At 43.5% G+C, this 26,546-nt stretch overlaps 1 protein-coding gene across 1 annotated transcript in view; it reads right to left on the bottom strand.

Moving 5' to 3' along the window:
• The window catches only part of PRKCH (protein kinase C eta), a 117,047-nt gene that overhangs the window by 42,088 nt on the left and 48,413 nt on the right, over nucleotides 1-26,546 (bottom strand). Inside the window, exons 4-10 of the mRNA XM_005149620.3 lie at nucleotides 26,111-26,145; nucleotides 24,577-24,665; nucleotides 22,820-22,949; nucleotides 21,795-21,922; nucleotides 19,580-19,723; nucleotides 18,671-18,844; nucleotides 4,784-4,938 (exon numbers count right to left, since the gene is read on the bottom strand). Of these exons, the coding sequence (XP_005149677.1) occupies nucleotides 4,784-4,938; nucleotides 18,671-18,844; nucleotides 19,580-19,723; nucleotides 21,795-21,922; nucleotides 22,820-22,949; nucleotides 24,577-24,665; nucleotides 26,111-26,145 (855 nt within the window). The remainder of the gene's footprint in view (nucleotides 1-4,783; nucleotides 4,939-18,670; nucleotides 18,845-19,579; nucleotides 19,724-21,794; nucleotides 21,923-22,819; nucleotides 22,950-24,576; nucleotides 24,666-26,110; nucleotides 26,146-26,546) is intronic.

Raw genomic sequence — 26,546 nt, 5'->3', positions numbered from 1 at the left:
AGCACCTAAGCAAACCAATGTTAATCCCTGGAGAGCCCCCCAGCCAGCCAGTTTGCTTTGCTGGGCACTGCTGCTGTCAGTCACAGATCCATTTCAACTGCTAATTTATCTCCCTTGGGAAGGCCTCTTGACTTCAAGGGAAACAAGATCTGGCTCCAGATGTGAAAAAGGTCATGAGATGAGAATAAACAAATTCACTAGTTGCCAAAAGAAAACAAACAAACAAACCTACACACACATACACAAAGTAAGAGACAGAACATGAGGGTTTCCATGTCTACAATACCTTGACTCATTGGAAAAAGCAAACTGAACACTAATAAAATTGATCTGTTAACAGTGGGTGTATGTAATTAGAAAAGGCATTCAGCTTCTGATTTCAGCATGTAACTTCTAACTGATTTTGCTGAAAGAAACTTTGGTGTTGTTTCAGTTAATAGGTGACTTTCCAGCAAAACTGGTCTCTGTAAAAGGCTTATGTAAACCTTACATCAAGTGCCACAGGCTTATTGTTTGAATTGGCAGAGAATTAACCTGTTGCAAAAAAACCCTTCACTATATAAGCCAATAGACATGAGACACATACCTGCAGACCTGATGGGTCTCCTGCCCTAGAGAAAGGTGGTGGTTTCAGAGACCCAGCCAGTATCCAGCAATCTTTCCAGATCCCAGAGGATATGAAGCTTTTCTGTGTCAGAAGCACTACACATGTGAAGGTGGTGCTTTCAGGTAACATACAAAAAAATAAACATTTCCTATTAACAAACTTATCTTATTTTCCTCAAGAGCTGGTGTTTAGCCCCAGGGCAAGACCTGTTCTCAACTGGGTAATTGTATAATTATCTTTTGCCTCCCAAAGGGACCACACATCCTATTAAGCACAATCAATTCACAAGACTTAATGGTGGCTGGTGCCACATCAGAGCATGGGGACTCTGTGCAAACCATTCCACATTCAAAGGCATGATAGAGTACAGTGAGACCCCAAGCATCTGCAAAATGATAAGTTGCATAGAAATATGGATATGGACACAAAGGCAAGGAAATAAGCTAACTAGCATGAGTCCTCAGGATAAAAATAAGGTTCTGCAGCCAGCCAACAACCAGTTCCTCTCCCAAGATCTCTAATCCAGTCTCTTAGCTCCTCTGGCTCTTGGTCAGCTAAATTACCTACATGCTACACTACCTATACCCTTAACGGTGTATCTGCCAGTCTGCTATGCTAACCCTTTCCTGGAAACACCCAACATGAGCTGATCCCAGATATGTCCTGGTCCTACTACTCTGTTGGTAGGGGTGCACAATATACTGTAATGCGACAAGTTGAAAAGCTTGTTTCCCTGGCTGGATGCATTCCCCTGTATGATGGGATGAGGAACCACACTGTACTTGTTGACATTTTTTTTTCAGGAAGCAACTATAAATAGCTGCTGCTGAGCTGACAGCTAAACCTCAGCTTAGGGCAAGACAGAGATGTTTCCTTGATAAGCCCAGAAAGCCATTTCTCCTTTACAGTGTTGCAAATGAAAAAAGAAACAATCACCATAATCTGTGAAAATGAAAGCTCCCTTCTGAAAACATACAAATTCACACATGTATGTTTACAGGACATCTATTCTGGCCAGAGCTTAGTAGCAAAAAGCAGTTTCCTTGAAGCAAACCTGCTGAAAATTTCAGCTGCATCACAAAAAACATCCTATAAGAGTACCAGTCCAGCAGCAGACCTGGTTTTAATGTTTAAAAGTTGCATACAAGCAAAATACAGCATTTGCCTCAGGAATCCCATTTCAAAGACTCACAGCAGCAACTGCAGGAATAGGGCACCATGGCTGTTTCAAATTGTGCACGTGTGGCTAGAAAAGTAATCAACAAACACCTGATTTTAGCTGTTACCAGCATTGTCACCCCAGGGCAAAGTGACACATTTCAGCTACTTCTCGATGAATTTTCAGTGCTGGCTCTCAAGCCTCTCTGGCATTTCAAAAGAGAGAAGACACAGCTTTTGGCAGTGCTTGCAGCAAAAGCAACTCAACCTCAACTTACCAAGAGAATGCTCATTGTGTTGGTAAATGCAGATTCTCTCCTGAACTGCTTAATCTTGAAGGGAGCAAGGAACAATACAGTATTATTATGTATAAGTTTAGTGCAGAAGAAAAACAAATTACTCAGGGTATTCTAGGCCAGCATCATTCTTACTTCATTGACACTGGGAATCCAGAAAGAAGATGCACAATGAATAGTTTGTGGCAAAACACTTTCTGATCAAGCTTTTCCTGATGTCTCTTGCCCCTACTCCCAGCTTCCTAAGCAAGCACTCACATTCTGATCACAAAATCTCCAAACTCTCTTACACAAGTGCAGTGATTCCCTTCTGGGCATCTCCTTCCATTCTGCAGACTCCATTCTGGAACCTGGTGTTCATGACCCGGCAGAAGCAACCTCAGTTCAGTACAACTGGAGCCCGCAGCTCTCTCCTCTTACATCTCCCAGAGTGGAGTCACCCTGACTAATTTTAAAACAAGTCATCCCCCTGCAAATCTGCCCCTTGCAGCTGAAGCTGTCTGACTCCAAAGCTCAACCAGGTTCTTAACAAGATCAAAGCCCATGCAGTTGTTCAAGCAGCTTTTCAATTACTCCTCCAGTTTCTACCATGAATTACAGCAGCACTTGAAGAGTGCGAAAACCCAGATAGATTGATTACTCCTGCCCTGTGACAGGCAGCAGGCTGGGGGGCACAGGACAAGCTGTAAGCACAGTGGCATTATATTATGCACAGACATAGTTTTGCTGCTGAATGACTGACAATAACTACTGGATGTCACTATTTTAAGGATAATGTCATTCACATAATTATCTGGCATGGTTTCTCTTTGGCGGCTGGCATTATTCACAGGGGAGGAATTAGACCAAAATCCAGCTGTAGAGCAAGTAGATTTGCTATTCTATGCAGACAATCACTGTGCCTTACAAGCTCAATACATATGGTATGTATCAGTAGTAATTTTCATACTCTCAAGACCCAGAGAACATTAAAATGACACTCCTTCTCTGTTTCACTGTGCCACATGTATCACATGATTTCATACTTGAAAATGATTTCATATTCTCTGTCCTCACCTGACCATCTGGTTCTCACTGGAACTCAAGCTAGGAAGAGAAAGACAAGTTGCTTTTACTTGATTTAGCCTATCATCTCACCATCAGATAGTAAAGTGTCCCCTGCACAACCCCTGGCCCTTCGGCCACTTCAGTCCTCAGCTATTCTGGTTTTAGTGTGTGCAAACCTGGTTTTATCTGACACAGGACAATGCATTACTAAATGCAGTACTGCATTGCCTAGGTTAAACCATGCAAAGCCCCAATCCAAATGGCATTTGGCTCAACCCACAATGTGAAATGGTACTAACAGAGACTAGCTGGGATTTGAACTGGTCCTATCCTGAACCCAGTTGTGGGTCTCAGCTGTACAACTGTAACCAATCAGCAAAAATTGAGAGCTGGCATTATTCTTTGCAGTGCTGGCATGCCACAAGTGGGACAGAGCAGAGCTACAGCAAAGCATACAAAAATATGCGTGTTTTGCTGCTGGAACCCAGGTAACAGTAGCCCAAAGAAAGCAACTGACTGTTCCTCTTTCCAGTGGTCTGGGCAAGATGATGCCAGAAATGTTCTGCAAAGCATGTCATAAAGAACTGTTTCTGTATAACCAGAATGCCCCATAGCTGACATCTCCTGGATCTAGCTGTCCTGTTTCAACTCAGAAGTCCTGCTCTGCCCCTGGCCTATATGGGAGGATGCTGGTCAAATGGTCATCTTGTTCAGGGAGGCTTCTGCAAAGCAGACTGGCTGTCTGATCCACGCTGGCTAGTCTATGCCTTGATGCTTGAGCTGATAGGGGAACACTTTAGCAGTACAGAAGGGAAAAAAAATAACCGTCATCCTGAGTACAGAATAATGACAAATAAAGAGCTGTGTATAGGAAGTAGCTTCCTGAGAACAGCCTTGAGACCTGGGAACGGAGGCTGACACAGGGAGGCAATGATGCTTTGATACAGTTGCAACACAAAGATGTCAGACATGTACAGGAAGGAAAAATACCTGCTGTAGGATCATGGCAGGAATTAAAAGATTTTTAGCAGCTGAGCTGCGTGGCACTGGATATGTGTGTCAAATAGATAGGGTTTAAACACGGGCCTATAGCTAATACAGGGAAATAAAAAAGCATTGGTATAAACAGCACATATTAGCCTTTAAATAACACAGCGGCAAGAGCAACAGTTCCTTGCATTTATCTCCAAGAAAATCTAGGAAGGTTTCACTTAGAGCCTGACCCTTTGCTGTCAGTTTGACACATGCTTTATGGCAGCAGGACAGGCCCAGGCAGCACAGTGGATGCTGGTCAGCATCTAACACCCAGCAACCACGCAGTCACCTGAGGTGCAGACAAGTCGCAGTTCTGGGGCTAATACAAACCAGCTACGTGAATCGCCACCAATGCAAACCCTAACCTCTGTGCCTCTCAAAAAAGCCATTTTCCTATGTGCTTGCACACACGTCATAGGAAGACCCTCCCTGCAGCCAATACTGCAGCCAGAAATTTCACTCCTGTCTAGAAGCTGGTGTGCCTTGGACAACATGCAGGGGAAAGTGGAGGCACTGTTATCCCAGCTGACAACTTGTTCCTGGTGGGCAGCAAGTCAGAGTTATTTATTATGCAGAAAACTCAGGCTATCATCTCAGCCACGGTATTCAGACAAAGAGAATGAATGAATGCAGGGCTCACCGATAAATGATGCCTCTTTCATGGAGAAACATAAGGGCTGAAATAATTTCTGCAGCATAGAACCGGGCCCGATCTTCATCGAAGCGACGCGACTTCTGAATATGGAACATCAAGTCCCCGCCATTTACGAACTCCATCACAAAGAACAGGCGATCCTTCACACACGCAAACACAACAGACATGAACAGCATTAATCATACCTTCTGTCAGGCTTAGAAAGTTCTAAGTAAAACTATTATCTACCAAACAAAAACAGATTAAATACCCATGAGGCACTGGGGAAAAAGAAAAAATGACAACTTCTTCAGAAGAGATTAAGTCAATATCAGGAAGAGCTGTTAGTGCCTCCTTGCCTTGCACTCCTCCCAGAAATGTTGTCCCTGTCATGAAATGAATTCTTGTCCACATGGGATTAGGCATATCCATAGGTGTGTGCTCATCCCTAACCAGTTCCCATTGGGTTTCCCAAACTGTCTTTAGCCTGAATCAGCAAAGAATGACACCCTTTCAATAGCACTCTCCAAGCTGAGCAGGCACAAGAGAAATCTGTAAAAGGTCACTTGCTCTGTAGTAAACACCACAGATCTCTGGGGGAATACATGTATAACCAGACTACACTCAGACTGTAGCTTCACCACAGCAGCACATGATGACATTGTCTGGAGGGTATCCTAATGTCATTTCTGGGGAATATACATTGTTTTCCAGAATGGGATTTCCTGCCATACACTTGTATAGCAGCTGCTTGACAGACCCTCCAATTTCAGCTTTCCTCTGATTAACTTGCAGAGACCTCTGGGTGTTGAAGGAACTGATAAGGACAAAGTATAAACTAGTTTTTCAGCCGGACAGAAAAGCAACCTGTTTGATAAAGTTCAGTTCACTAACCACAGCTGCTGGTCTCTGAGGTTTCTTTTTTGGCATTGCTCTGGCTTTTGCAAAAGTCTACAGATAGCGAGGCACTTGCTTAGGCTGCATGCTCACCAGTCTGGGTACAGGTTTAGTGCATGCAAAAGGGGTGCTCACTTACTTGCGAGAGGAAGGACAAACAACGATTTGGCACAAAACTAAACCCTGAAGTTGTTGCAGTCTGGTTCAGAAATTTCCCCTAGTAATTGTTTCTGGACATTTGGCATCAACTGTTTCAGTTTTACTCGGAGTATGAGGAACAAGCAGACTGGAAAACTGGCATACAATTCAGTTGAGACTAGTCAGCCTTTTAATGGTGCTATTTGGCCTTCTTTCCCCACAAGCCCCTTCCCAGGTCTGATGTTAATCATCTACAAGCTAGTTTTAAACCCTCTCTAACTTTAAGAGGATAAGCATTGTTATGCTCCACTTTCTGGCAGCCAGCCAGCTTGAAATGACTACTGGTATTAACATCTTGAGATGCACACAGCAGAAGAAAAGCCACCAGGAATGCTTTCATTCCTCTCTGCATATGAGCAGGAAAGCAAATGGCTCATGACAGACAAGAACAGCTTGCTTCTTGTCACCATCCTGGGCTCTGCTCAATAGCTTCTGGGCTCCTTCCAGAAGCTAAGATAGATGTGTTCCCAGCAATCTCACAATACTATTGTGTCTAACACCAAGGCCACGTGTTTAATGTTATCTCTGTTCCCTGTAAACAACAATACTTCATTGTTTCACTGTGCTTTTATTACAGGGCTGCTCAAAGACACCCAAGCTGGCTTGTCTACAGCACCAGTCTTAAGACAGTAGCACAAACTCTGCAAACAAGCAAAACTTGGCTCTTCAGCCCACATCAGACCTCTAATGCTACATCTTTGATGCATTAGTTAAACTGAGCCCGGCTACGCCTTGCCTACCTGTTCAGCAAGCCTTCCTCCAGCTACAGTGCAGTTATCACCCCTGCCTTGCCAGTCAGGCCAGCTTTTACATCTTGTCAGTCCTCCCAGCCTATCCTTCCTTGCTTATCTCTCCACATGACATGTGTTTACCTAGACCAGCTTGTACAGACATCTCTTCAAGCCCATACTTAAAAAAGAAATCCCTTTTGCCAGATCTCCAACAGGAAGGAATTTAGCAGCAACCCGATGGGTGTGTGTGTGTGTATGTGTGTGTGTGTATGTGTGTTTATATAAGTAATATATATATACTTGTATAAACAAGAATACAGTTAGGTGAACATGCATGTATTTTCTACTCTTTCCTTAAAAGTGAGCTTCAGGGAAACAAAGTTAACTCTTCCTAGCATAAAACTGCTTCTCCAGTGTGGATAAACCCCCACGGCTCATCTTGATCTTTTGGATGTACTCATCTCTACTATGATGCATAAAAGAGATACTACTTCTTTCTCAAATGTTCCAGTGAGCACTGAAACAGCCAGGCTTAACATTCACATCACTGCTGTCACGGCATTAGCAGCTTTTTGTTACAAACAGCTCTTGCTTCAGACTAGCTGTAAACCTGAGCTGGTATAGAATCACAGAATGGTTTGGGTTGGAAGGGATCTTAAAGATCATAACGCCTCACCTCCACCCATGGTCTCACTTCAAAGGTCAAGTATAAATACAGTACATTGAATATACTTATTTTTTTAAGAGATCCAGCTAATTTTCTGTCCAATATTCTAACATTTAGAAATCCTGTGGGGCATCTGAAGAAAAAAGCAGGATGGGTATTATAACTTGTTTATGATACAGCATTTGTGCACTGGCCTGCTACATACCTGGCAACATGTATTAGCAAAATGAACACTAAAAACCACCCTTTGGGGATCTAAGAACCAGGCAGTCTTCCATTTTCACTCTTAAGCACCATTGGCTTGACAAACTTCAAAGGCTCTCCCAGGAATCACTGAGAAATAAACTAAACAGTGGTATTTTATGGGGGAAAGAGGTGCAGGGGGAGGAAGGTAATTTTGCAGCAGGCAGATTAAGAGTGAATAAACAGATTAAAAAGGCACCAGGAAAAGAAATCTTAAAATAACAGATAGTTCAGATACTTAAAAATTTGACCTGATTTAAAGTTATGTGCATCCTTTCTTGGGGACTATCAGTGAGAATTAGTAGAAGTTGAAAGCTGGAGTGTTTTATGACAGGGCTTGATACTGAAATCCTCAGATTTCTACTCATAGAATCATAGAATCAACTAGGTTGGAAAAGAAATTTAAGCTCATCAAGTCCAACCATTACCCCACGACTGCCAAGACCACCACTAAATCATGTCACTGAAGTCCCATTACAGAGTTTTTGAACACTTCCAGGAACGGTGATTCCACCACTTCCCTGGCAGCCTGTGCCAATGCCTGAGCACCCTCTCTGTGAAGAAACTGTTCCTATTTTTCTATTTTGCATTGCTCAGAAGTCTTCCCTGATCTGCTATCTCTGTTTGACGTTGGCAAGAGTAAGAAAAGAGCATTTGAGTCAACAGGAAACAGTGACGTGAAAGCCTTTGCAGCAGTGGCAGCCACATGAGGAAATCACATTGCACCATTTCTGGGCTGGGATTGAGATAAATAAGTCACAGAGCAACTGTTACTGTAAATTAAAGAAATACTCGGAGGAAATAAAGTCCATGAGATCAGGTGGGGTCATTTCAAGGTCGGCCTATGGCTAGAGATTAGACTTGCCAATTTCAATGTGAGAGAATTGTTTGAGGTTTTTGGGGAGTTTGGGAGTTGGGTGGTTTTGGTTTTTTTAATGTATTTGTTTAAATTTTAATTTGTTATTCCTATGTATTTGTCTGTTAGCAGGAGGGGCTGTTGGAATCACACATTATGTCTTAAGGACAGTGTTTGACAGCAATTACAAATACCTTCAAAGCTTCATTTGCTTGTTGTCTTAGTGGGGTTTTGGTGGGGCTTGAAGAGAGTCCTCTGAATGCAAAAGCCACTGGGTGGGACAATCCACATACTAGTTACTGCCCCTTGCAAACACAAGCACTATGAAATCCAACCCAAACATTACTTCAGCCCTTTGCCCTCACCAGCTCTACAAGCAATCTGTTTTGAATCCTCCTACCTTTCCTCTTCAAAAAAAAAAAATACAGATTTTATTAAAAGAGCATCCTTGCCCTCTGCATGACCCAAAAAATTCAGTGTTATGGATAACTTACACCTCCTCCTAGTTAAAAGTCTAGCTGATGTCCATGTACAACCTACACAAAACCAAAGACCTCTGAAGAAAGGTAAGGTGAGAACCTTACCTTGATCACAGGCTTTCATGCTAAGTAAATGGGACAGGGCAGCAGCATTGCCCCCTTCAGGAAACACGGAGGGAGGAGATGGAGAAAGAAATATTTCTTATATGCAGGCTGTAACAGCAGATCTGCCTTCCCTTGTCTGCCCTACAACAGCTGTTGTGCCAAGGGCAGCATGGACCAGAGAGAACTTCTCTCAAGAAAGTCATCAGCAGAGGTTCAGGAAATCCACTGCAAAACAATGTGTGTCTGCTCTCCAGCTTCCAGAGCCACCAGGAATAGGCTTGGACAAGCCCTGCACATCCCATTCACAGCAGATCTCTCCCAGACACTCCTTCTGCACACACTGATTCCTCTGCAGCACAAGGGGCTGAGCTGACCCACCAAGGACACATCCCAGCAGTAATTCCACCCAAGCATCTTCTTTAGCTATCAGCTACCATGTAGGGCAGTATTTGGAGGATACAGAGACCTGGTTAAATGTGGTTTAAAGCAATAGTTCAATTTCCCCCCTCCCCCCCCAAAAAATGTATTAATCAGAATTCCTGGCTCAGGAATTCTGCTAGGCTTGCATTCATCTTTTGGAAATAATTAATGCACACAACTTCTCAGAAAATCAGCTTCAGGCTCAGTCTGAGTTCCCTGAAGCCAAAGGATTTTCCCAAGAAAACAGTAGTTCTTCATTGTTTCGGCAGTTCATGCTTTGCAGAGCAGAAGGCAGGCTTTCAAAATTATCGCCATACAGAGACAGCTGTGTCACTGCTTCCCAGCAAAAGTTTACTGTTTCCAAAAAAAGAGTCGCAGGGCTCAGGGAGCTTGCAAGCAAATTATTACAAGATAATTACAAGAGCTGGCAGGCTCCCTCAAGCACTCTCAATGTTCCTGTTCTCCCTTTGTGGTCCACAACCCCCACACAAAGCAATCTGCCTTAGGTATTGCTGGGAGCGTGCAAATAAACCGTGCTGTCACTGTACCAGGCTTTGGAAAGCCACATGTCCAACCCCCACAGCAGTGCAAGTAGCCATCCATATCTAGGTCAAGGCACTGCAAAGCACAGGACCCCAAGGTTGTTTCTCAATGTTTATCTTCATAGGTGTAACAGAACCATGAACCACACTCAGGCGCTGCTCTGCATTGAAATACCTTCCCTCTATACCCAGCCCTTCGACCAAGGATGCACCACATCCTTGTGAGCTGACTACTGGCCCAGCTAGGAAGTTTAAAGGAGGGCAGGCTGCTCAGGGGGCTATATGTGGTAGTGTTTCAAATCCAGAGAGGACTGTAGGTGTCATAAGAACGGGTCACTAAAAGCAACATGTGTGCGCACAACAGCTGAAGCAGATGGGATGAGCTCAGCCCCAATTTCCAGGCAGTGTCAAAGTCAAATTCACCTGACCAAGATGGAGCAAGACACCGACTTATGTTAACTGAAGATTTGGTCCTTTGATTTCAAATCAGAATAACTACATCAAGCAGAGAAGAAGAAACACCTCCATGCCACGCTTGCTCAGCGGGAATTACGTGCACGCATTAGTTGCGCTTCCAAAACATGGCCACAGTGATGACTGCCACGGTACCTGCTGCTGCTCTGCTTGTGAGACCTCCCAGATGAGCAAGGCGGCAGCAGGTTTTACAGCCATCTGGCAGCTGGCTTTTGGTGCTCTGGCAGCCGTTTTACCTCCCTCTTTCAGTGGCTGCAGAAGTGCACACCAGCCTCAGGAACCACTTCTGCCTAGGAAACATCAAGCCACGCAAGGGAGCATTCCACAGACAGCCCTGGGGCTATCAAAATGGAGAGATCACTGCGTGCCATATATGAGAGGCTCAGAAAGAGAAGGTTTCTTTCTTCTGATGGTTTTGGGGTGGTTAGGTTTGTTTTTATGTTTTTTTCTTAGCTAGAAGGGGGTGCAGTAAAATTAAGCACTCAAAGGGGATAAGGTGCATGTGGCATCTGTTCCAAGCTGGGCGGCTCGTAAGCATGATTCTGAGAAGTGCGGGTCACTTCCCCATACCAGGCTCAGTTTTAGTTCCTTTAACAAAGCCACTGGCATCATTGTCACAACTCCTGGAACAGGACAGTTATCACCAGTTATCACTTAAAACCACACTCTGCTATCTGACCCTGCTAGTAATGGGCACAATGCAGGTTCTCCTGTGTGGCAGTCAGGCACATAAACATCGCCTAGAGAATAACAAATTGGCTCTTCCCATTTGCATAAATAAACTCCATGGGGTCCCTCAGGGTAAAAGGCTGCCTTCTGCGCACATGTGTGCATGGCACCACACAGAATGAAACCTGAGCTCATTCCAGAAGAGCTGAACAATGACAACCACAACGCAGGGCAAGCTGATCGGAGTTAGTGCTCCCACCTGCCCCAGGAAAGTAAATAGAGAAAAAAATCACAAATCTAACTACACCCTCCAAATCTCTGCCTCTGTTTTCTTAACCATGTGACTAAATTCTCAGACTCATAGACTGGAGAGTTTTTGTAACACACAAATTCATTCAGCCATTTCCCCAGAGCAATGCAGCCTTTGGGGTACACAAGTGAACCATATGTGCATCCTTCCTCTTCATACCCTTCCCTTAAGATGGTCTAATTTGTACACTATTACATGATTAGCTAATCTTTTGATCAGAAACTTTTACTCAGCATAAATGCAAAACGATGCCTTTTATCACTCTTGCTCATCTGTATTTTTCTATTAGAAACAAACCAAAACTCACAACTAGAAAAAACACTAAATTCATCCCAGACACTAGGTCAACGATTTAAATCCTGTACCAAAAAAAGCCAATTAAAAAAGAAAAGCAAGCCAACTTAGCTACCTTTAAAACAAAACACAAAAAACCCAAAGCTAACTGAAAGAATAAACAAAATTAAATCTTCCCCTCCAGACCTTTTAAAATGGTATAGAAAACTACTTAAATACCCCTTCTCACCTCAAAGATCAAAACCCAAAGGGCTGGCTGCATTTAGAGGGGAATAAATTGAGGAATAAGGAGTTAGAATGCAGCAAGATATAGACATCGCCCGTTAATCAAAGATTTATAGGACATCTGCCCCCTTCAGCTGGCTGCTGGTATCACGGTGTCTCAGAAGAGACCTGTATGAGCTCTGTCAAGATCATGCTCATTTTACAGCCCCCAGTTCAGAAAAAAGCAATTGGAATTGGTGTTTCTGGTTTGGAGTGACCAACCTCAGACAGGTCTGAACTCTGCAATACTTGCTGGCCTCAAGCTGTGCTAGGGAATCATGGAGGAGTTAGGCTTGGAAAGGACCTTAAGATCATCTAGTTCCAACCCCCTGTCATGGAAGGCTGGAGAGCTCTACAAGCTCAGCCAAAGATCTTCAGGAAAACTTAGGATGCCAAAACACTCAAAGGCCACTTGGAACCTGCTTACTTTGAGAGCTTTGTGGATCCATTCTCCCACCCTAAACATCACCTGGAAAGCAATATGGATTCAGAGACTGAAACCTAAAGCACTGCTGGGTCACACCTCATCTAGTTACCTCTTCTCTGAGCTTTGATTGCCCTTTCTTTTGGTTCTCTTTTTCTCTATCCTTAGTGGCACCTTCTGGCTCAGGCTGCTTGTGTATTGCTTTCATTTCGATCTGCATTTATGCTGCAACTTCCTTGATTTTAAGGTCAAAGACAAATATTAGTTTCACATGCTGTGGCTAACCATTGGCAACAGCATCTCCTTCAGCTACCCTTGCAATAAACTTGGTAAGTCTAAGTTACAGTCTATCCCATAAGCCACTGCAGATGGAGAAAGGCATTTTCTCAGCTTCATAACAATGCAAGTATCCATGGTCCCTCAACAACTGGGGGTGGGAAAGTTACACTCAGGAGCTACAACATGATGATGGCAGCTAACCCTTCAGCTCACATCACCTTTTTGTGCAGCCTAAGTGTGGACACCCAGCAAAGTTCACAGATCAAATCAGAAATGTCAGTCAGATCTTGTTTCATCATCCACTATGCCCACAAAAAAAAAAAAACCCAACTGAAACTCTGACCGTGTTTGTTCCTGCAATGAAGAGACCATCACAAGGTGTACAACAGAGAAAGTTGAGCCTTTCAGATGGGGCCCTGGAGGCTTCACATATGTGATTTACTGGCAACTTGAGCTGGCATACCAGCAAAGGTGTCATGGGTTTTGGTGGATACGAACATTGTAAAACCACAGGAAGACACACTTTTTACCAGGTTGCCTTTATTCGGTGCTAGACAAAACAGGAGCCAGAGAAAGGCAGAAACAAACTGCTTCTCCCATGGTCACAAAGCCAATGTGAGAGCACCATGATGCACATACCTGCAGAAGCCACACTGGACAGAAAGGTGGAGAGAGGGAATTCCCCTGTACTTCCTGTCCAACAGCCCCCCCAAAACCCCTAACTCTCCTCTGTAGAGTCCCAGGTAAAACACAACTCAAGCCTGACCTCAGAAAGACTCTGAAGCCAGCCTCCAGTAGGGTGCCTTGTGTTTATAGCCAGGATGCATGCTAGACTGCACCAAGCTTTTTGGAAAATGCCTGACCCAGAAATAGGATGTCCCCATCAACTTCTTCACTTGATTTCTGACTGACAGCAAGAAAACTGAAGTGTGCACTGGTCTTCCAACAGACTGGCCTGGGGCTAACAATGGTCTCAGTGCTCAAAAACATGCAAAAAGGTCTCAATGCTGACAGAAAAGCATCCAAGGAGTGCACTTGGCTGTCAGGTGTATGCATGTGTGGCATCATGCCTCCCCCGACATGCCAGAAAGGGAAGGTTGGGGTTTAGCGCCTGGGAGATGATCAAAGTTTTCCTCTCTGCTTTTAAAGGGCTCCCTCTCCAGTGCTTTTCAAAGAGAATATCAAAGAAGCCTTGGCACTTCCTTACCACCCACCAGCATGCTCCTAGGCCTGTCTCAGGACACTTGTTTATCTAACCAAAGCCCTGGGAAGGCTGTCACTGCCTTTCCAGTCTTCCTTACCTCCACTATGCCATGCTCTGCCCAAGGGCTGCACTGCACTCTGCTCATTTGGTGGCAGTGGAGTAACTGGTGACAACCAGGGTGATACAGAGAGCCACTGGAAGGACCAGGACTGAGGGACTCCCCTGGACATACAAGGGCACCTACACCTCTCTTCTGGCATCTGGGGACTAACGGGTGGGTGAGCAGCCAGCCAGCAGCCACTACTCAGTCCCACCACTTTGGCTGGTGGGGTCTCACTTGAAAATTATGCCGCCATCAAAGGCTCCAGCTTATCTCCAACACTTCTAGGAAGTGAAATAAAGGCTAATCTCCCCAAACACCTGACCCATGATATGATGCCCATGCTGACCATGGGAGAACAGCTTGAGTGCCCAAGAACCAGCAGAGACGTGCAGAAACCTTCCCCTTTCATGTCGAGAGCATGACATCAGCCCGCAGCTTGTAAAGGGAGCACAAAGCTGTGTGCCGGACTTCAGGTTGCCCTTGTAAAATGGGACCAGTTCAATTATTATGCTGCCCTGGAGTCCCGGGGCCTGTCCCTATTGGCTTCAATAGCACTCCTGCTAGCTATTATCTCGGAAGGACGCTCGTTACAGAAAAATCACATCTCTGCCAAGTTCTCGTGTCTCACTATTTTTGGAACAGCACGGGCAGGCTCTATGCCTCAGCAACTGTCAGCAGAACCACCCAAAGCAAATCCATATAATGATCAGGCTAGCAAGGACAGTGCTGGAAACAGCATCGCCTGGGGTCCCCTGAAAGCATGAGAAAAGGGATAAGGGCAATAAACATAAAACCCAGAAGCTATTTGACACTATTTGCATAGGAAGTTGATCTCCCCAGTCCCTCTTCATTCTCATGCATATGAGTGGAGACAAAGGGATTTAAGAGCAAACCACCTGCACAGGAAGGACGGTTCCTAAAACCCAAAGAAGACAGGACCTACCTACTGCAAACTCCTTTTAATTAAAACATTCCAGGATCCGCATTCCCTAGGATTAAATTACTGATTTAGCTATTTATATGTATAGCCCCTTTCACCCATTCTAGGACAGTATGGTTGAGGTGTTGGATGACAGTGTCAGGTAAATAGAAACAAGCATTTTTTGTGCTTGTGCTCCCTAATACAGGATCCACGATTATCCACAGGTGCCAGCACCTGTCAGCAACTCACAGATTACTGGAGTAGGAGCATAATCCTCTGTGACACTAAAGGATGATTCTAAGGCCCTACAAAAAGCAGGGGTAAATGGCTTGGGCAAGCTGCAAAGCTCCCATAGCAAGGCTTTCAATTAAAAAAACAAACAAACAAAATATTAAACCCCAGAGATGTGGGGAGCAAGAAAAACCTCACTTGGATTCACTTCAGCACAACTTAAACTGCAAGGAAGCAGCTGGTCTCCTTCCTTGCCTTTCACAGGAAAGGAATCTGGAGGTGCAAGTCCAAAACTGCCCAGCCAAGCAGTGGGCACTCAGAGGGCCACGGCCACTCTGCTGGCCTGCTGTGCAGTTAATATTTTCTCTTTAGGCTCTGAAAACTGTGACCCATAGCAGGCAGAGACCACACTGGCAGCTCCTACCACCTAGTGGCTGCGACGTTTCTCTGTGACACAGCAAGAAGGCTGTTTGGAGGGCCAGCAGCCCCAGCTCACCCTGGCCTTTATTTGCAGCCTTTGCTAGCAGGTACCACTTATGCCACAGCTGAGACGAAATTAGGACCACAGTGAACACAGAGGCAGCACGAGAGAGCAGGAAACCTTTCTGGAAAACATCAGAGGCTAATGTAAGCATAAAAAGCCCTCCACTAGCTCTAAAGCAGGAGAGCAAAGTATCAGCAATATAAAAGAACTCCAGTAATGCATTGCTGTTTCTGGTACTTATCCCAGCTGAGCTAATGCTAAATTACTGGCACTACACGACATGGCACCATGCAGCGCAGACATGCCCCAGGCTGTTTAAGTTACTCCCTAGGCTGCTTAAGTCAGGGGAAGAGTTTGTTGGTTTGGGTGGAATATTATACAAGAGCCAGAATTCAAATGTCTCCAGGTGCAGCCAAACCCTCGATCACTTTGAGCACTCTGTCCTCAAACTGCTGCAGCATTTCAGGCACTTCCACGGTCCTTCCTTTCCAGGTTCCACAATTTCCTCTTGGACTGGGGAAGGAAGGGTGAGAGTGCAACATAACTGGATACCCCTATTCTACATGCAGCCTCACCAATGCCAAGCAGAGGTGATAATGACTTACCCTGAGCTCCTGAAGCAGCTCAGGACATAATTTAACTTATGTGCAATGAGATTCCAATGCTAACTTATACTGAACTTGGCACAGACCATAAGCTTTTGCCAGTTAGTCGCCAGCCTGTCTTGACACATCTTGTGGGATCAGGCTCTGACTTCGCTTTAACAAATGGTAAGAAGATTCAAAATGACTAGTTCTTGACAATGTCCTAAAGGCAGGCCCAGTAGCTCATTATTTATCCAGGATCTCTACAGCTGACTGGACTCAAGCTTTGGTCTTTTATAACATGAACTGTTAATGTCAGAGTTCAGGCTATGTGACACATGTGATGTCATTTCCATGTAATTTAAAGTGAAAATGGGTATTGTTTTGTGTAGCCTTGTTCCGAACTCCAAACATAAGTAGTATTGCTAAATATTCAAGACACTGTCCAGCAGTCATAAGTGATTAGTATTTCCTTTTTTTATTTAATTTATATATATATATATTATTTTCTGTTAAGTTTTTGTTCATGGAAAGGATAACGCCACGCCATACACAGAACAAGCAGAAACCCCAAGTACTGTTGGGGGTTTAGCTTGGCTAAGTCCTCCTGGAACAACTCTATCCAATGAATACCCTGCTGTTGCAGTCATTCCTCTAATATAGCAAAGGGATCTAATTACAATTTTATAAGCAATTTAAATCTGGTTATTCTGGATTGCAGTGGGTGTCACTGAGTTCGGAACATGGGCAAAAGATGCAATGAACCACATTAGTCTTAAATCTACTTTTTCTTTTGTAAATACTTTCCTGTTTGGTTTTGTATATTATCTGAGAGAAGTGGTTTTCTGTTACTGACAATCCAGATAACAAAGAAAAGTGAGATTCAAGTAAAAGTGGAACCTGAGAAAAGACTGGCAATAGCAGGGTCCTGCTGTGACAAGCACCACTCCCTTGGCACGCTTTCAGAGACTGACCAGCTCTGCGTTCTGGGCCTCAAGGACTGAGGGGTTCTTCCCTCCACTCCTCTGACAAGCTGGTCCGGAAATTCCTGTTCCAGGCTGCTCTACTGTTTAGCAACCTCTTTTTCATTTCCAGCCTAACTGTATCCATGGTCAGTCTAGACTCATTTAATCTGAGCCAGCATCTTGACAGCTTCGTTTCCCTCCTCAGTGTTCAGCATCTGCAGACATCAATCAGATCCTCTTTCTGCTTTCAATTTGCTAGTCTAAACAGACTGAGTTCTTACATTTTTTTCTTCTTTACAAAAGCCTCTGCAATTACTTCATCAGACCAGCAGACCTTGTCTGCACCCATAGCAGATCGCATTCATTTTTTAAGATGACTGACAGTACTAACACAGTGACCTTAAATCTTCCTTAAGTTCATGGGAAGTACTCTTTGTAGCTCAGCAGCACACCTACTATTTTCACACCTACGTTACAATTCAGTTAGCAATGCCATAGCAAAGGGCATAGCAACAGCTCGCAAAACCCACTGCTATCCTGCATCTGACTTCAAAAAGCACACACCAGTACTGGACATCTCCAACATTTATATGAGAACTTCAGGAAAGCCATTAAAATATGGGCCCCGTTTCTTCACATTATAAAATACAAGAGGAGTTTCCTTGGTTACTAGTGACAATAGTGACCTTCAAGTTTTATTTCTGCTCTACAGCACAGCTGCTCTGTGAACCCTGTATACAGGGAGAAAAACAAACCCAAACCATCTCAGTCTAATTTCTGTTACATGAGTCTACTCAAGGGCTCCACCCTAAATGAGCACAGTTCTAAAACTCCATAGCTGGCTGTTGCATCACCCCAGTGAGAAGCGTAAGACATGGGTGTGTGGCAGGATCCATTTGTCTGCCTTCCCCCATCCCCTTTTTTTTTCCTCCACAGTATTTTTGGTTTATGTAGGAGTGAAGCTACAACTAAAAGGGTTTCTCCTGCCTCTTCTAAGAGGAAAACAAGCTCTATTACCATTTAGTAATGGACAAAAAGCATTCAGAAAGGAGCCCAGGCAGTTTGAAAGACCTACGCTGAAGAAAATGTTTTGGTCCTAGTAACAGCTTAGCTCAGGGGCTTCCAATCTTACCTTGCTGGTACAGTGCTGCTGCCACTGCCTGCATCACAGTCACTCCTCCTCACCACCCACACCAGCAACAAGCTCCCACCCACATGCACACACCACAGGAGGCTCTGAGCTGGACAGACAGCGCATGCACAGTTCTCCACTGAGGTATACACAGCACAAATGACACGCTTCCCTGTTACTACCATTTTGTCAGGGAGCTTAGAACAAGCCAGGATTTTGTTTGCCAAATGCCCAGCAGTTGTTAGAGGTGGACTGCAGCAGAGTGCCCTGCTTACCCCTGAGCAAAGAAGTTTTATCCTGGTTCTAAGTGGACATTTATACCAGGCCAGGGACCACATACACAGGAGAGGGCCTCTGTTCTGAACATGCCAGCCAGCGTCAAGAGGAAGGCTGTCCACCACCTGGGCTATACTTACAGGAGTCTGGAAGCAACAGTAAAGCTTGGTGAGGAATGGGTGGTTCCTTGCTAAGGAAAGGATGCGTTTCTCAGTCATGGTGCATTCAACATCGTCATCTTGGAGAATGACATCTTTCTTCAACACCTTCACTGCATAGAGCTGCCCACTCTCTTTCATCTTGGCAAGCATCACCTAAACCAAAGGGGAGGGTGAATTACAAGGGCTGAGCCCTCACTTTATGAGCAACGCAGAGACTGTCACATTTTCTCACACTAGAAAGGTCAGTTATCTCATGACCAGGCTTGTGGATGCAAGTGAATCAGCCTGTTAGTATCAGCATCAGTGTACAATCAGTGACACATACACTACTGTTTGCAGCAGGCTTCTCCACATAGAAATACACACACACATTACTGCACTGTCTGGTGCAGGGCTAACTGCTTAAAGCTTATTCATTGTGCCAGGGCAAACACCCTAAGCAGTACCACTCACCCCACCTCCCTCCTCAGTTACCAAATTCAAATGCACTATTCCACACTGTCTTTGTGGCAAAGCAGAGAAACAAAGTCCCCATCTCACCACATTTGAAACCACTGCCTTGTTTCCTTTAAAGGAAAAGTCTTCACATGCTCCAAGAAATGCTGCCCAAACGAATGCTAATGCACACACTTGTAACTACCGGTATAGGCCCTGGCATGCATCTGTTCTTTCAGCTGCATTTTTCTTTCTTGTGATATCCAACTCTTCAACTTTGCTCTCAGCTTTCTTTCTCTTCCCTCTTCTCCCTGCTCTCTGTATCCAACTTTTTTGACAAAGCATACTTCAGTGGAGAGCCCATGTGCCACTTTATGAAATAACTTCATCCATCTTGCAGCTTCTTAAATAAGGAATGTGGTTCTCTCCAAAAGAGCCACAGATAACTCTCACCTTTCCAAAACTGCCCTTTCCTAATACACGAAGGAAGGTTAAGTCTTTGATCCCAAGTTTACTCGCTGAGGTTTCACTAACATTGTTGCTGTCTTTCAGGCTGCCTTTTCCCTGATGTCTCAAAGTAGATCTTGAAAGTAGTTTCTGTGGAAGAAAGTAAATAAGCATCAGTGTGGACAGAAATTATACTTCTGCATCAGAGGTGCTGACATGCAGTTACCCTACCAACCTAGGCATTCAGGACCTGTTCAGATGCACTGTGTAGCCACTGGAACAGAAAGCACACTGGTACCACTACCCCACATTGCTGCTGTGTGGGACTGGCAAACCTTGGTATTGCAAAGAGCTGTGCTGTCAGTGCTGGGTTCTGACCTGGGCATTCCTAGTGGTAACCCACTGCCCAGCAGATCCAAGAGGCAAGCCTGACTCTCTCCACCTCACTCCCCAGAAAAATAAGGTGCTGAGTGTGGAAATTAAAGTCTCCTACATAACATCAGAATGAGAGAAACCACGTAATTTCTGCAATATGTGAAATGCTGGTGAGGTCTAGAACCTAAGCAGATTTCATTTGATCTCTGAGGTTTCTACCCAATTTTAAGACTTTTACTCAAAGCCTACTTCAGTGGGTCAAACAATCAAAATATTTTTCTTCTCCATAGCTGCCTGCTGGCTTCTTCCATTGCTCCAAATGTAATAGAAGGATGCTCATTCTCATGCCAGCAGTGAGGGGTCTGCACTTTCAGGACTTATAGCAGTATCAGTACACATTACTAGAGATCATTTATTTGCAATATGCGAAGACCAGGCAACCTCCAGCGCCCTCTGTTCACAGCTCTTCAGGTATGAGCGTACGTATATAAATGACTTATTCAGGTAATTAGCCCGAACAAAATCACACGGACTTCTTGGGCTCCACCTTGTGACTACTTTGGTGTAAAGCAAAATTCTTCCTGCACAGAAGCCTTGTCTCAAATGCCATAGAAATGGCAATCCCTGCTATGGATAAAACCACAAGCACATTCATCATAGCACCCAGCAAAACTTTCAATAGATTTAAGCTTACAGCACTCTGAACACTCACCTACAGCCTTTAGCTCATAGATAATGAGAGGAGACTGTTAAACACCGAGCACAGATATGTATTTTCCTAGTTTCATCTCCTTTTGATGTGCAGATTATGCAAACAACAAATGTTAACAAGGGCTGTTTTTAACAGAGTTGAGAAGGAAGTGTGGGACTTGTGTTTCCCTGTAACTCCCAGGATAACTGTGTTGACTAGTGTAGCTGGCTAACTGTATGACAAGATTTAGCATGTCTGGCAATTATGTTTTGGGGATTAGTATTTTCTTTTTGGCAAATAAAAATAAATAGACCAACATTTTATTATGGGTTATTGTGATCTCAAGCAAACTCGCTTTTCAGCACTGCTCGCAAAGGAAACATGATGAACACAGACTTGTTATCAAATGACAGCTCTGCTTTCCATTACCGAGTATGGGCATTTTCACTCAAGTTCTCACAGAGTGTATTAAACTCTGAATAGATTCACATATATAACAGCTGGATTTTTAGGATGCCTGAAGTAGTGGAAAGCAGAAAGCATAAAGATATGTCCAAACCACGGCAATAATGTCACTGGGACCATGTATCAGACAGCAAAGACAAGAGATAATGTTGTGTTGACCTGGACCACAGATTTTAGCCAGGGAAACTGTAGTGAAAAGTAAAATGGTTTCCCAAAAATCACTCAAAACAACTGTGACAAAGCTGTGAAGAGAATCTAGGCTCTTGCTGTGATATTCCTTTGCTCTGCCACAAGCCACATATGCAAACAGAACATTTGTGCTTGCAGTAAAAATAAAAAAGTATGGCATGGATTAGATCAATCATTTATCATTTAGGGCTCTTATTCCCCTCTCACTCATGCCAAACAGATAAAAGAGTGAATGGTGTCACAACAATGAGAAACATAAGCAAACAACAAAGCAATATCTAGAATTAAAGCCTCCACCAGGGTAAACCTGGACACATGACATACGTTTTTCAGGGGAAGTCTTTGCCACAAGACACTGACAAAAACAAACTACTCATGCAGTCCACTGCCCAACACCATCTGTCCTAACTGAAGTCTCCGACTTCTCCTGCACTATGTAAAGACTCAGATGTCTTGTAATGAAGGGGTGAAGGGGACAAAAGGAAAAAGAAAAAGACTCACCGAATTTGGGGAAATGCTTCCTGGTTGCAAACCCATGCAGGCCAAGGTTTTAGCAAGCTCTGCTGAGTTCACCCCACAGTTCGGCGCAACATTTGCTTGGCATCGGATGTGGACGTTCATTTTACAGACTGACAAAGGTGATGGCAGGGATAGAGAGTAAAAGCAAAGGAACAATTAAAATAACTTGAAGGGATTTATTACTGAGAAATAATTTAGCAATTCTGCTTCAGGAAATATACCCATATGGATGTACTCTGGGTCTTTAAATTAAAGAGATTTTTGCCACTGATCTCAGCAGAAACAAAATCAGGACTCTCAAGAGGGTAAACTCCTGAAACTCCCCAAACCCTCCAAAAGCAGGATACCACGTGTGAAGCTATTCACAAGCACATGTTTGTCAGGTATATAAATACCATTGTACCTATGCCTGCAGATAAAATTAGTATTTATAACTCTACAGAATTCACAACGAACTTTCCCTGCATTTGCAGGTATCTAACTTTATAGACATGCTGTTAAGTAGGAAACTAAAATCTTTCTTGCTCTCACTCATGGATACACACACACCCTCTTGTGGGAGATTGAGGTAAACGTAGACTGTTGGGGTTGTGAAGTCTGAAGCAAAAACATAACACCAGGACACGTTTTGTCATGAATTAACAGGGTGACGGATAGGGTAGCCAACCTAAAGCAATGACCATTCTTCTCAAATGCATTGTCATTGCCCTATTTCATTAGCTGAGTAAAAACGCTCAGGTAAAGGAAAAAATGAATGCACAAAGCAGTGCTACCCATGAATAATTTTCAGTAATGCAAGTCAAACAAAGCTGTGCTGACAGTGCAAAGCAGAGTCCTTCTGGAAGCCAGAGATTAAAAAGTAGATCAGTGTTTTATAACTCTTGCAAAGATGAATATTTATTTCTCAGCTTTCTCTTAAAAGTTACAAAAATCAAGCCCACACAGTGTATTGAGAGTCTAAAAATATATGTATTCAGTGCAAAACGCTACAATAAGAAGCTGCTTACTTTTACACTGTAGGCCCTGTCGCATGATTCCCCACAGCAAGGAACCACAGTGGTCACAGAAAGTAGGGACTTTGTAGTTGTGAACACTGAACTTGTGAGGAATGTTGATTCCAAACCTCTGTTCAGTCACCTGAGGCACCAAAAGAAAAGCACAGATTTAAAATCCAGATATATACATATATACAAGCATTCAAGTACAAAACTATGACAAAATAATGACATCTCGGAAAACGTCCCAGTACATCACCCCACCGAGGTTTACTGCAAGTGAACACTGAGTGACCAACCTCACCCGCTGTGAGCCTCTCTGGTTTCTCTGCTGAGCAAGCTGGGCTACCTGACAGAGCAGATTTTAAACAGGGCTGCCTAGCCAATTTTAAATTCTTAAAACCGAATTAGAATTACAAGTGTGGAATAGCTCATCAACCTATCATGCTGAAGTGCCACATACAAATTAAAGCTACAGCGTTTAGTAACTAACCAGTTTTCAAATTATTAACTTGCGTATTATGTGCAAACATGTAACTTCAGGTCAAACTGCTGCTTTTATTAAATTTAACACAGAATAGTTTTCCCAGCTTCTAAAATTCTCATTCCTCTTCTCATCCTCCTAGTAATTAACAGTCTTTTAGCCCACATTTCACTCTATTACTTGCTCTCATCCCCTTTTTAACCTTCTTCTTTTCCACTTATGAATCATTCACATCTCAAAGAAACCTTAGAAAATGTTGCACTGCTGAAGAAACCAACACCCACTTAGCCTCTTTGTTATTTTCAACTTTGTTTCTGAACACGCAGATCCTGGAAGACTGAGGGAAAACCCACAACTTCATTAAGGATACAACTGAAACTATGAGCTTGAAGTGAGCAGTGCTGCTCATCTTTGTCTTCGTTTAAAGGAGCTTAAAAGTGTTATAAACCCTTAATAATCCTAAGAAAGGGGTATGGAACCTCACTATTTAACTTGCAGTTTAGCTTTAGGCATTTTAACTTATTTTCAACTGGCTTGGCAAGGGTCATTTTAAGAAGCCTAGCTCTGCATTTTGGAGGCAAGAAATAACGAACAAAAGCAATTACATATCTGCACTGGAAAACAGGTTTCTGCATGACACACACAATTAAAAATAGTACAACTGAATTTTCATTAAACAGCTGTTAAACAATTTCCAGTTACAGAAATGAGACACACAGTACACAGTGCAGTTTTAGGTAAGAATGGCGCTCCTGTCAAATACAGCTAAAACTACCAAGAAAACAAGCCTTCAGAAACACAAGTTATACAAAGATTCTTTATTAAAACGTACAAAATTTCCTAGAGTAAAGGTGTGGAACAAAGACTAAATGGGCACTTTAGGTTACCAGAAGAGGAAAAAAAAAAGACACATAACAAAGACCAGTGGTTGAATTTTAAAGCAGAGGAATCCACATTAAGAACCGGACATCAAATTTCGACGCAACACAGTTAATCATGCAAGAGAATTACCAAAGAAAACAGTGGATTTGCTATTTCTTGATGTTTTCCAGTGAAGACACCCTGCCTTCCTAAACTAGCTACCAGTCCAACCACTTATTAGCATTGACAGTAGAACAACTAGATTATATTGCTTGGCCTTTATGCATGTCCTATCACTCTCACTTTTAAATCCATGAATAAAGATAACATAGAGTAAATTCTGTTATAGGACAACCCCTAGCAACCCAGACAACCCTGAAGTATCATAAATTATCATGACCCATAATAACCAACATGACTTTACCTTGAGATCGGTCTTGTTAGTATTGTTTTGGCACGTGCAAGCTGTAACAATTAGATGATGGCAGCGCTTGTGTACAACACAGGTGCATACTAGGAAATAAAAGAGGCATGCTGAAAAGAGCTCTTGAAAGACTCTAAACACATCAGCCCACCAGCTGGGTTCTTTAAGGCTCAGCTGTATCATCAGGACACAGTAAAGCTGTGAAAAATAATCAGTGGCTTGGAATTTCCAACAGATCTGGAGATGCATCGCCAAACCATTGCAACAGAAATTCTGCACTGGATCATTCATACAGCCTATAAAACAGCTGTCTATATAAAATATGGATGATGCACACATAACAACACTATTATTTCTCAAATGAACTAAAAAAAATTTTGTTGAAATAGTTATCCAAGGGAGAGTATTTCACACAACGTACAAAAGCAACATTAGGGAACACAGGTCTGAGATGCTCAAAGTCATCCCTACATCTCAGTGGCATTAGTGCTTCTTACACTGGATATCCAAGTGAGTCCCAACCAGGTTAGTTTGTTACTGAGGGTCAGTGCAATGCTTCTGTATGGGAAGCTGGATAACTGCAGCAGAATGGTGCTGTGCCCAGGCTAATTAACTAGTCCCCATCAAAAAAGCTAATCAGCCTGAAAGCAGAATTGGGCTCCCTCCAGGTATGAAGCTGGCTTGGCTGGAATGAACTTCCACAACCCAGTGTGCCCTGCAGACACCGCTAAGGGCCAGAGATATTGTCTATGTAAGGAGATTTTTGTAAAGGAAACTGCAAGCTACCGATATGTTGCAGGGACCCACGCTATTCTGTTTGCTGCAGACTTAAGCTTGTATTTATGAAGGGTTATCAATAACATTCACTTTCACCCAGAAATTTTATGTGGGATATCAATTTTATTTACATGAAACTTCCTTTCATATGGGGACACAAGAACCCTATTATATTGCACAAGAAACAGGCTGCATTAGAAGGGTATACTGAATGACCTCTAAAGAAAGTAATTCTGGCATCTCACCACAGAAAAAGGGAAAGGCAGAACAATAATTAAGAGCAAACAAGCACCGTAAACATCATTCAGCCAAAACATGCATTCAGACAAAAGTGCTGTGCCAACACAGGACTGCCCTTTGAAGTCACATTAATAATTTCACTTTGTTGAACTTCATAGGCAGGCAAAGGAAGAGGGTGGTCATTTCATTAGGGTACTTTGTGTACCAGTACCAGCTGAATACTGGCTGAATGCTGTCCTGAGGAGACCCTGGAGGTCTCAAGCCTAGCTGGGTGTTGCAAGTACTCAGCAACTCAGTGGATCAGCACAGGAACCAGACCCCTAGGTGTTTGTATGAATGTAGGTGGCTGCTCCTGCAGCCTGACAGCTGTTCAAATGCACAGTTTTGGCTGGCTAGGGAGGAAGAGGAGTGGTGACTTCAGAGAAGCTTATAACCACAGGATGTCCCAGCAGCATGGGAAAGCGTTCCCAAAACAGCACATCCTACACACTCACCACATAGGAGAAGAGCACCTTACCTTGGCACTGGTATCCCTGCTTCCCAAATACGCCCCTGTTCAATACAAAGTATGAACATAATTTTACATCAGAATGCCAGTCTTCTTCCAGATCACTTATAGAAAAGAGCCAAAATGCAAGGGGATCCCAAATGACCAGATGCTTAGGGCAGAACTGCTCAGCAATAATGGTACAATTCAGCACATGGGTATGAAAGCATAAGAAAGAACTGCAAAGGTCATAGTTTATAGGGAGGGCTGTTGTATGCATGTTATTCCCCATATTCCCTTCTCATGCTACTTTCTGAAATAACTCACATTATTACAACATACACCACACTTAGACTGATCCCAACAGTCCACACCCTGTTATTATCTCTCCCACTCCATGCTCTTTTGAGACATATCTAAGATGTTCTCCCTGCTGTGCCTACTCCCCCACATGTATCACCCCACA

Source organism: Melopsittacus undulatus, chromosome 4, assembly GCF_012275295.1.
Source record: "Melopsittacus undulatus isolate bMelUnd1 chromosome 4, bMelUnd1.mat.Z, whole genome shotgun sequence".
Classification (NCBI taxonomy): Eukaryota; Metazoa; Chordata; class Aves; order Psittaciformes; family Psittaculidae; genus Melopsittacus; species Melopsittacus undulatus.
This window is presented reverse-complemented; position numbering and strand designations above follow the sequence as displayed.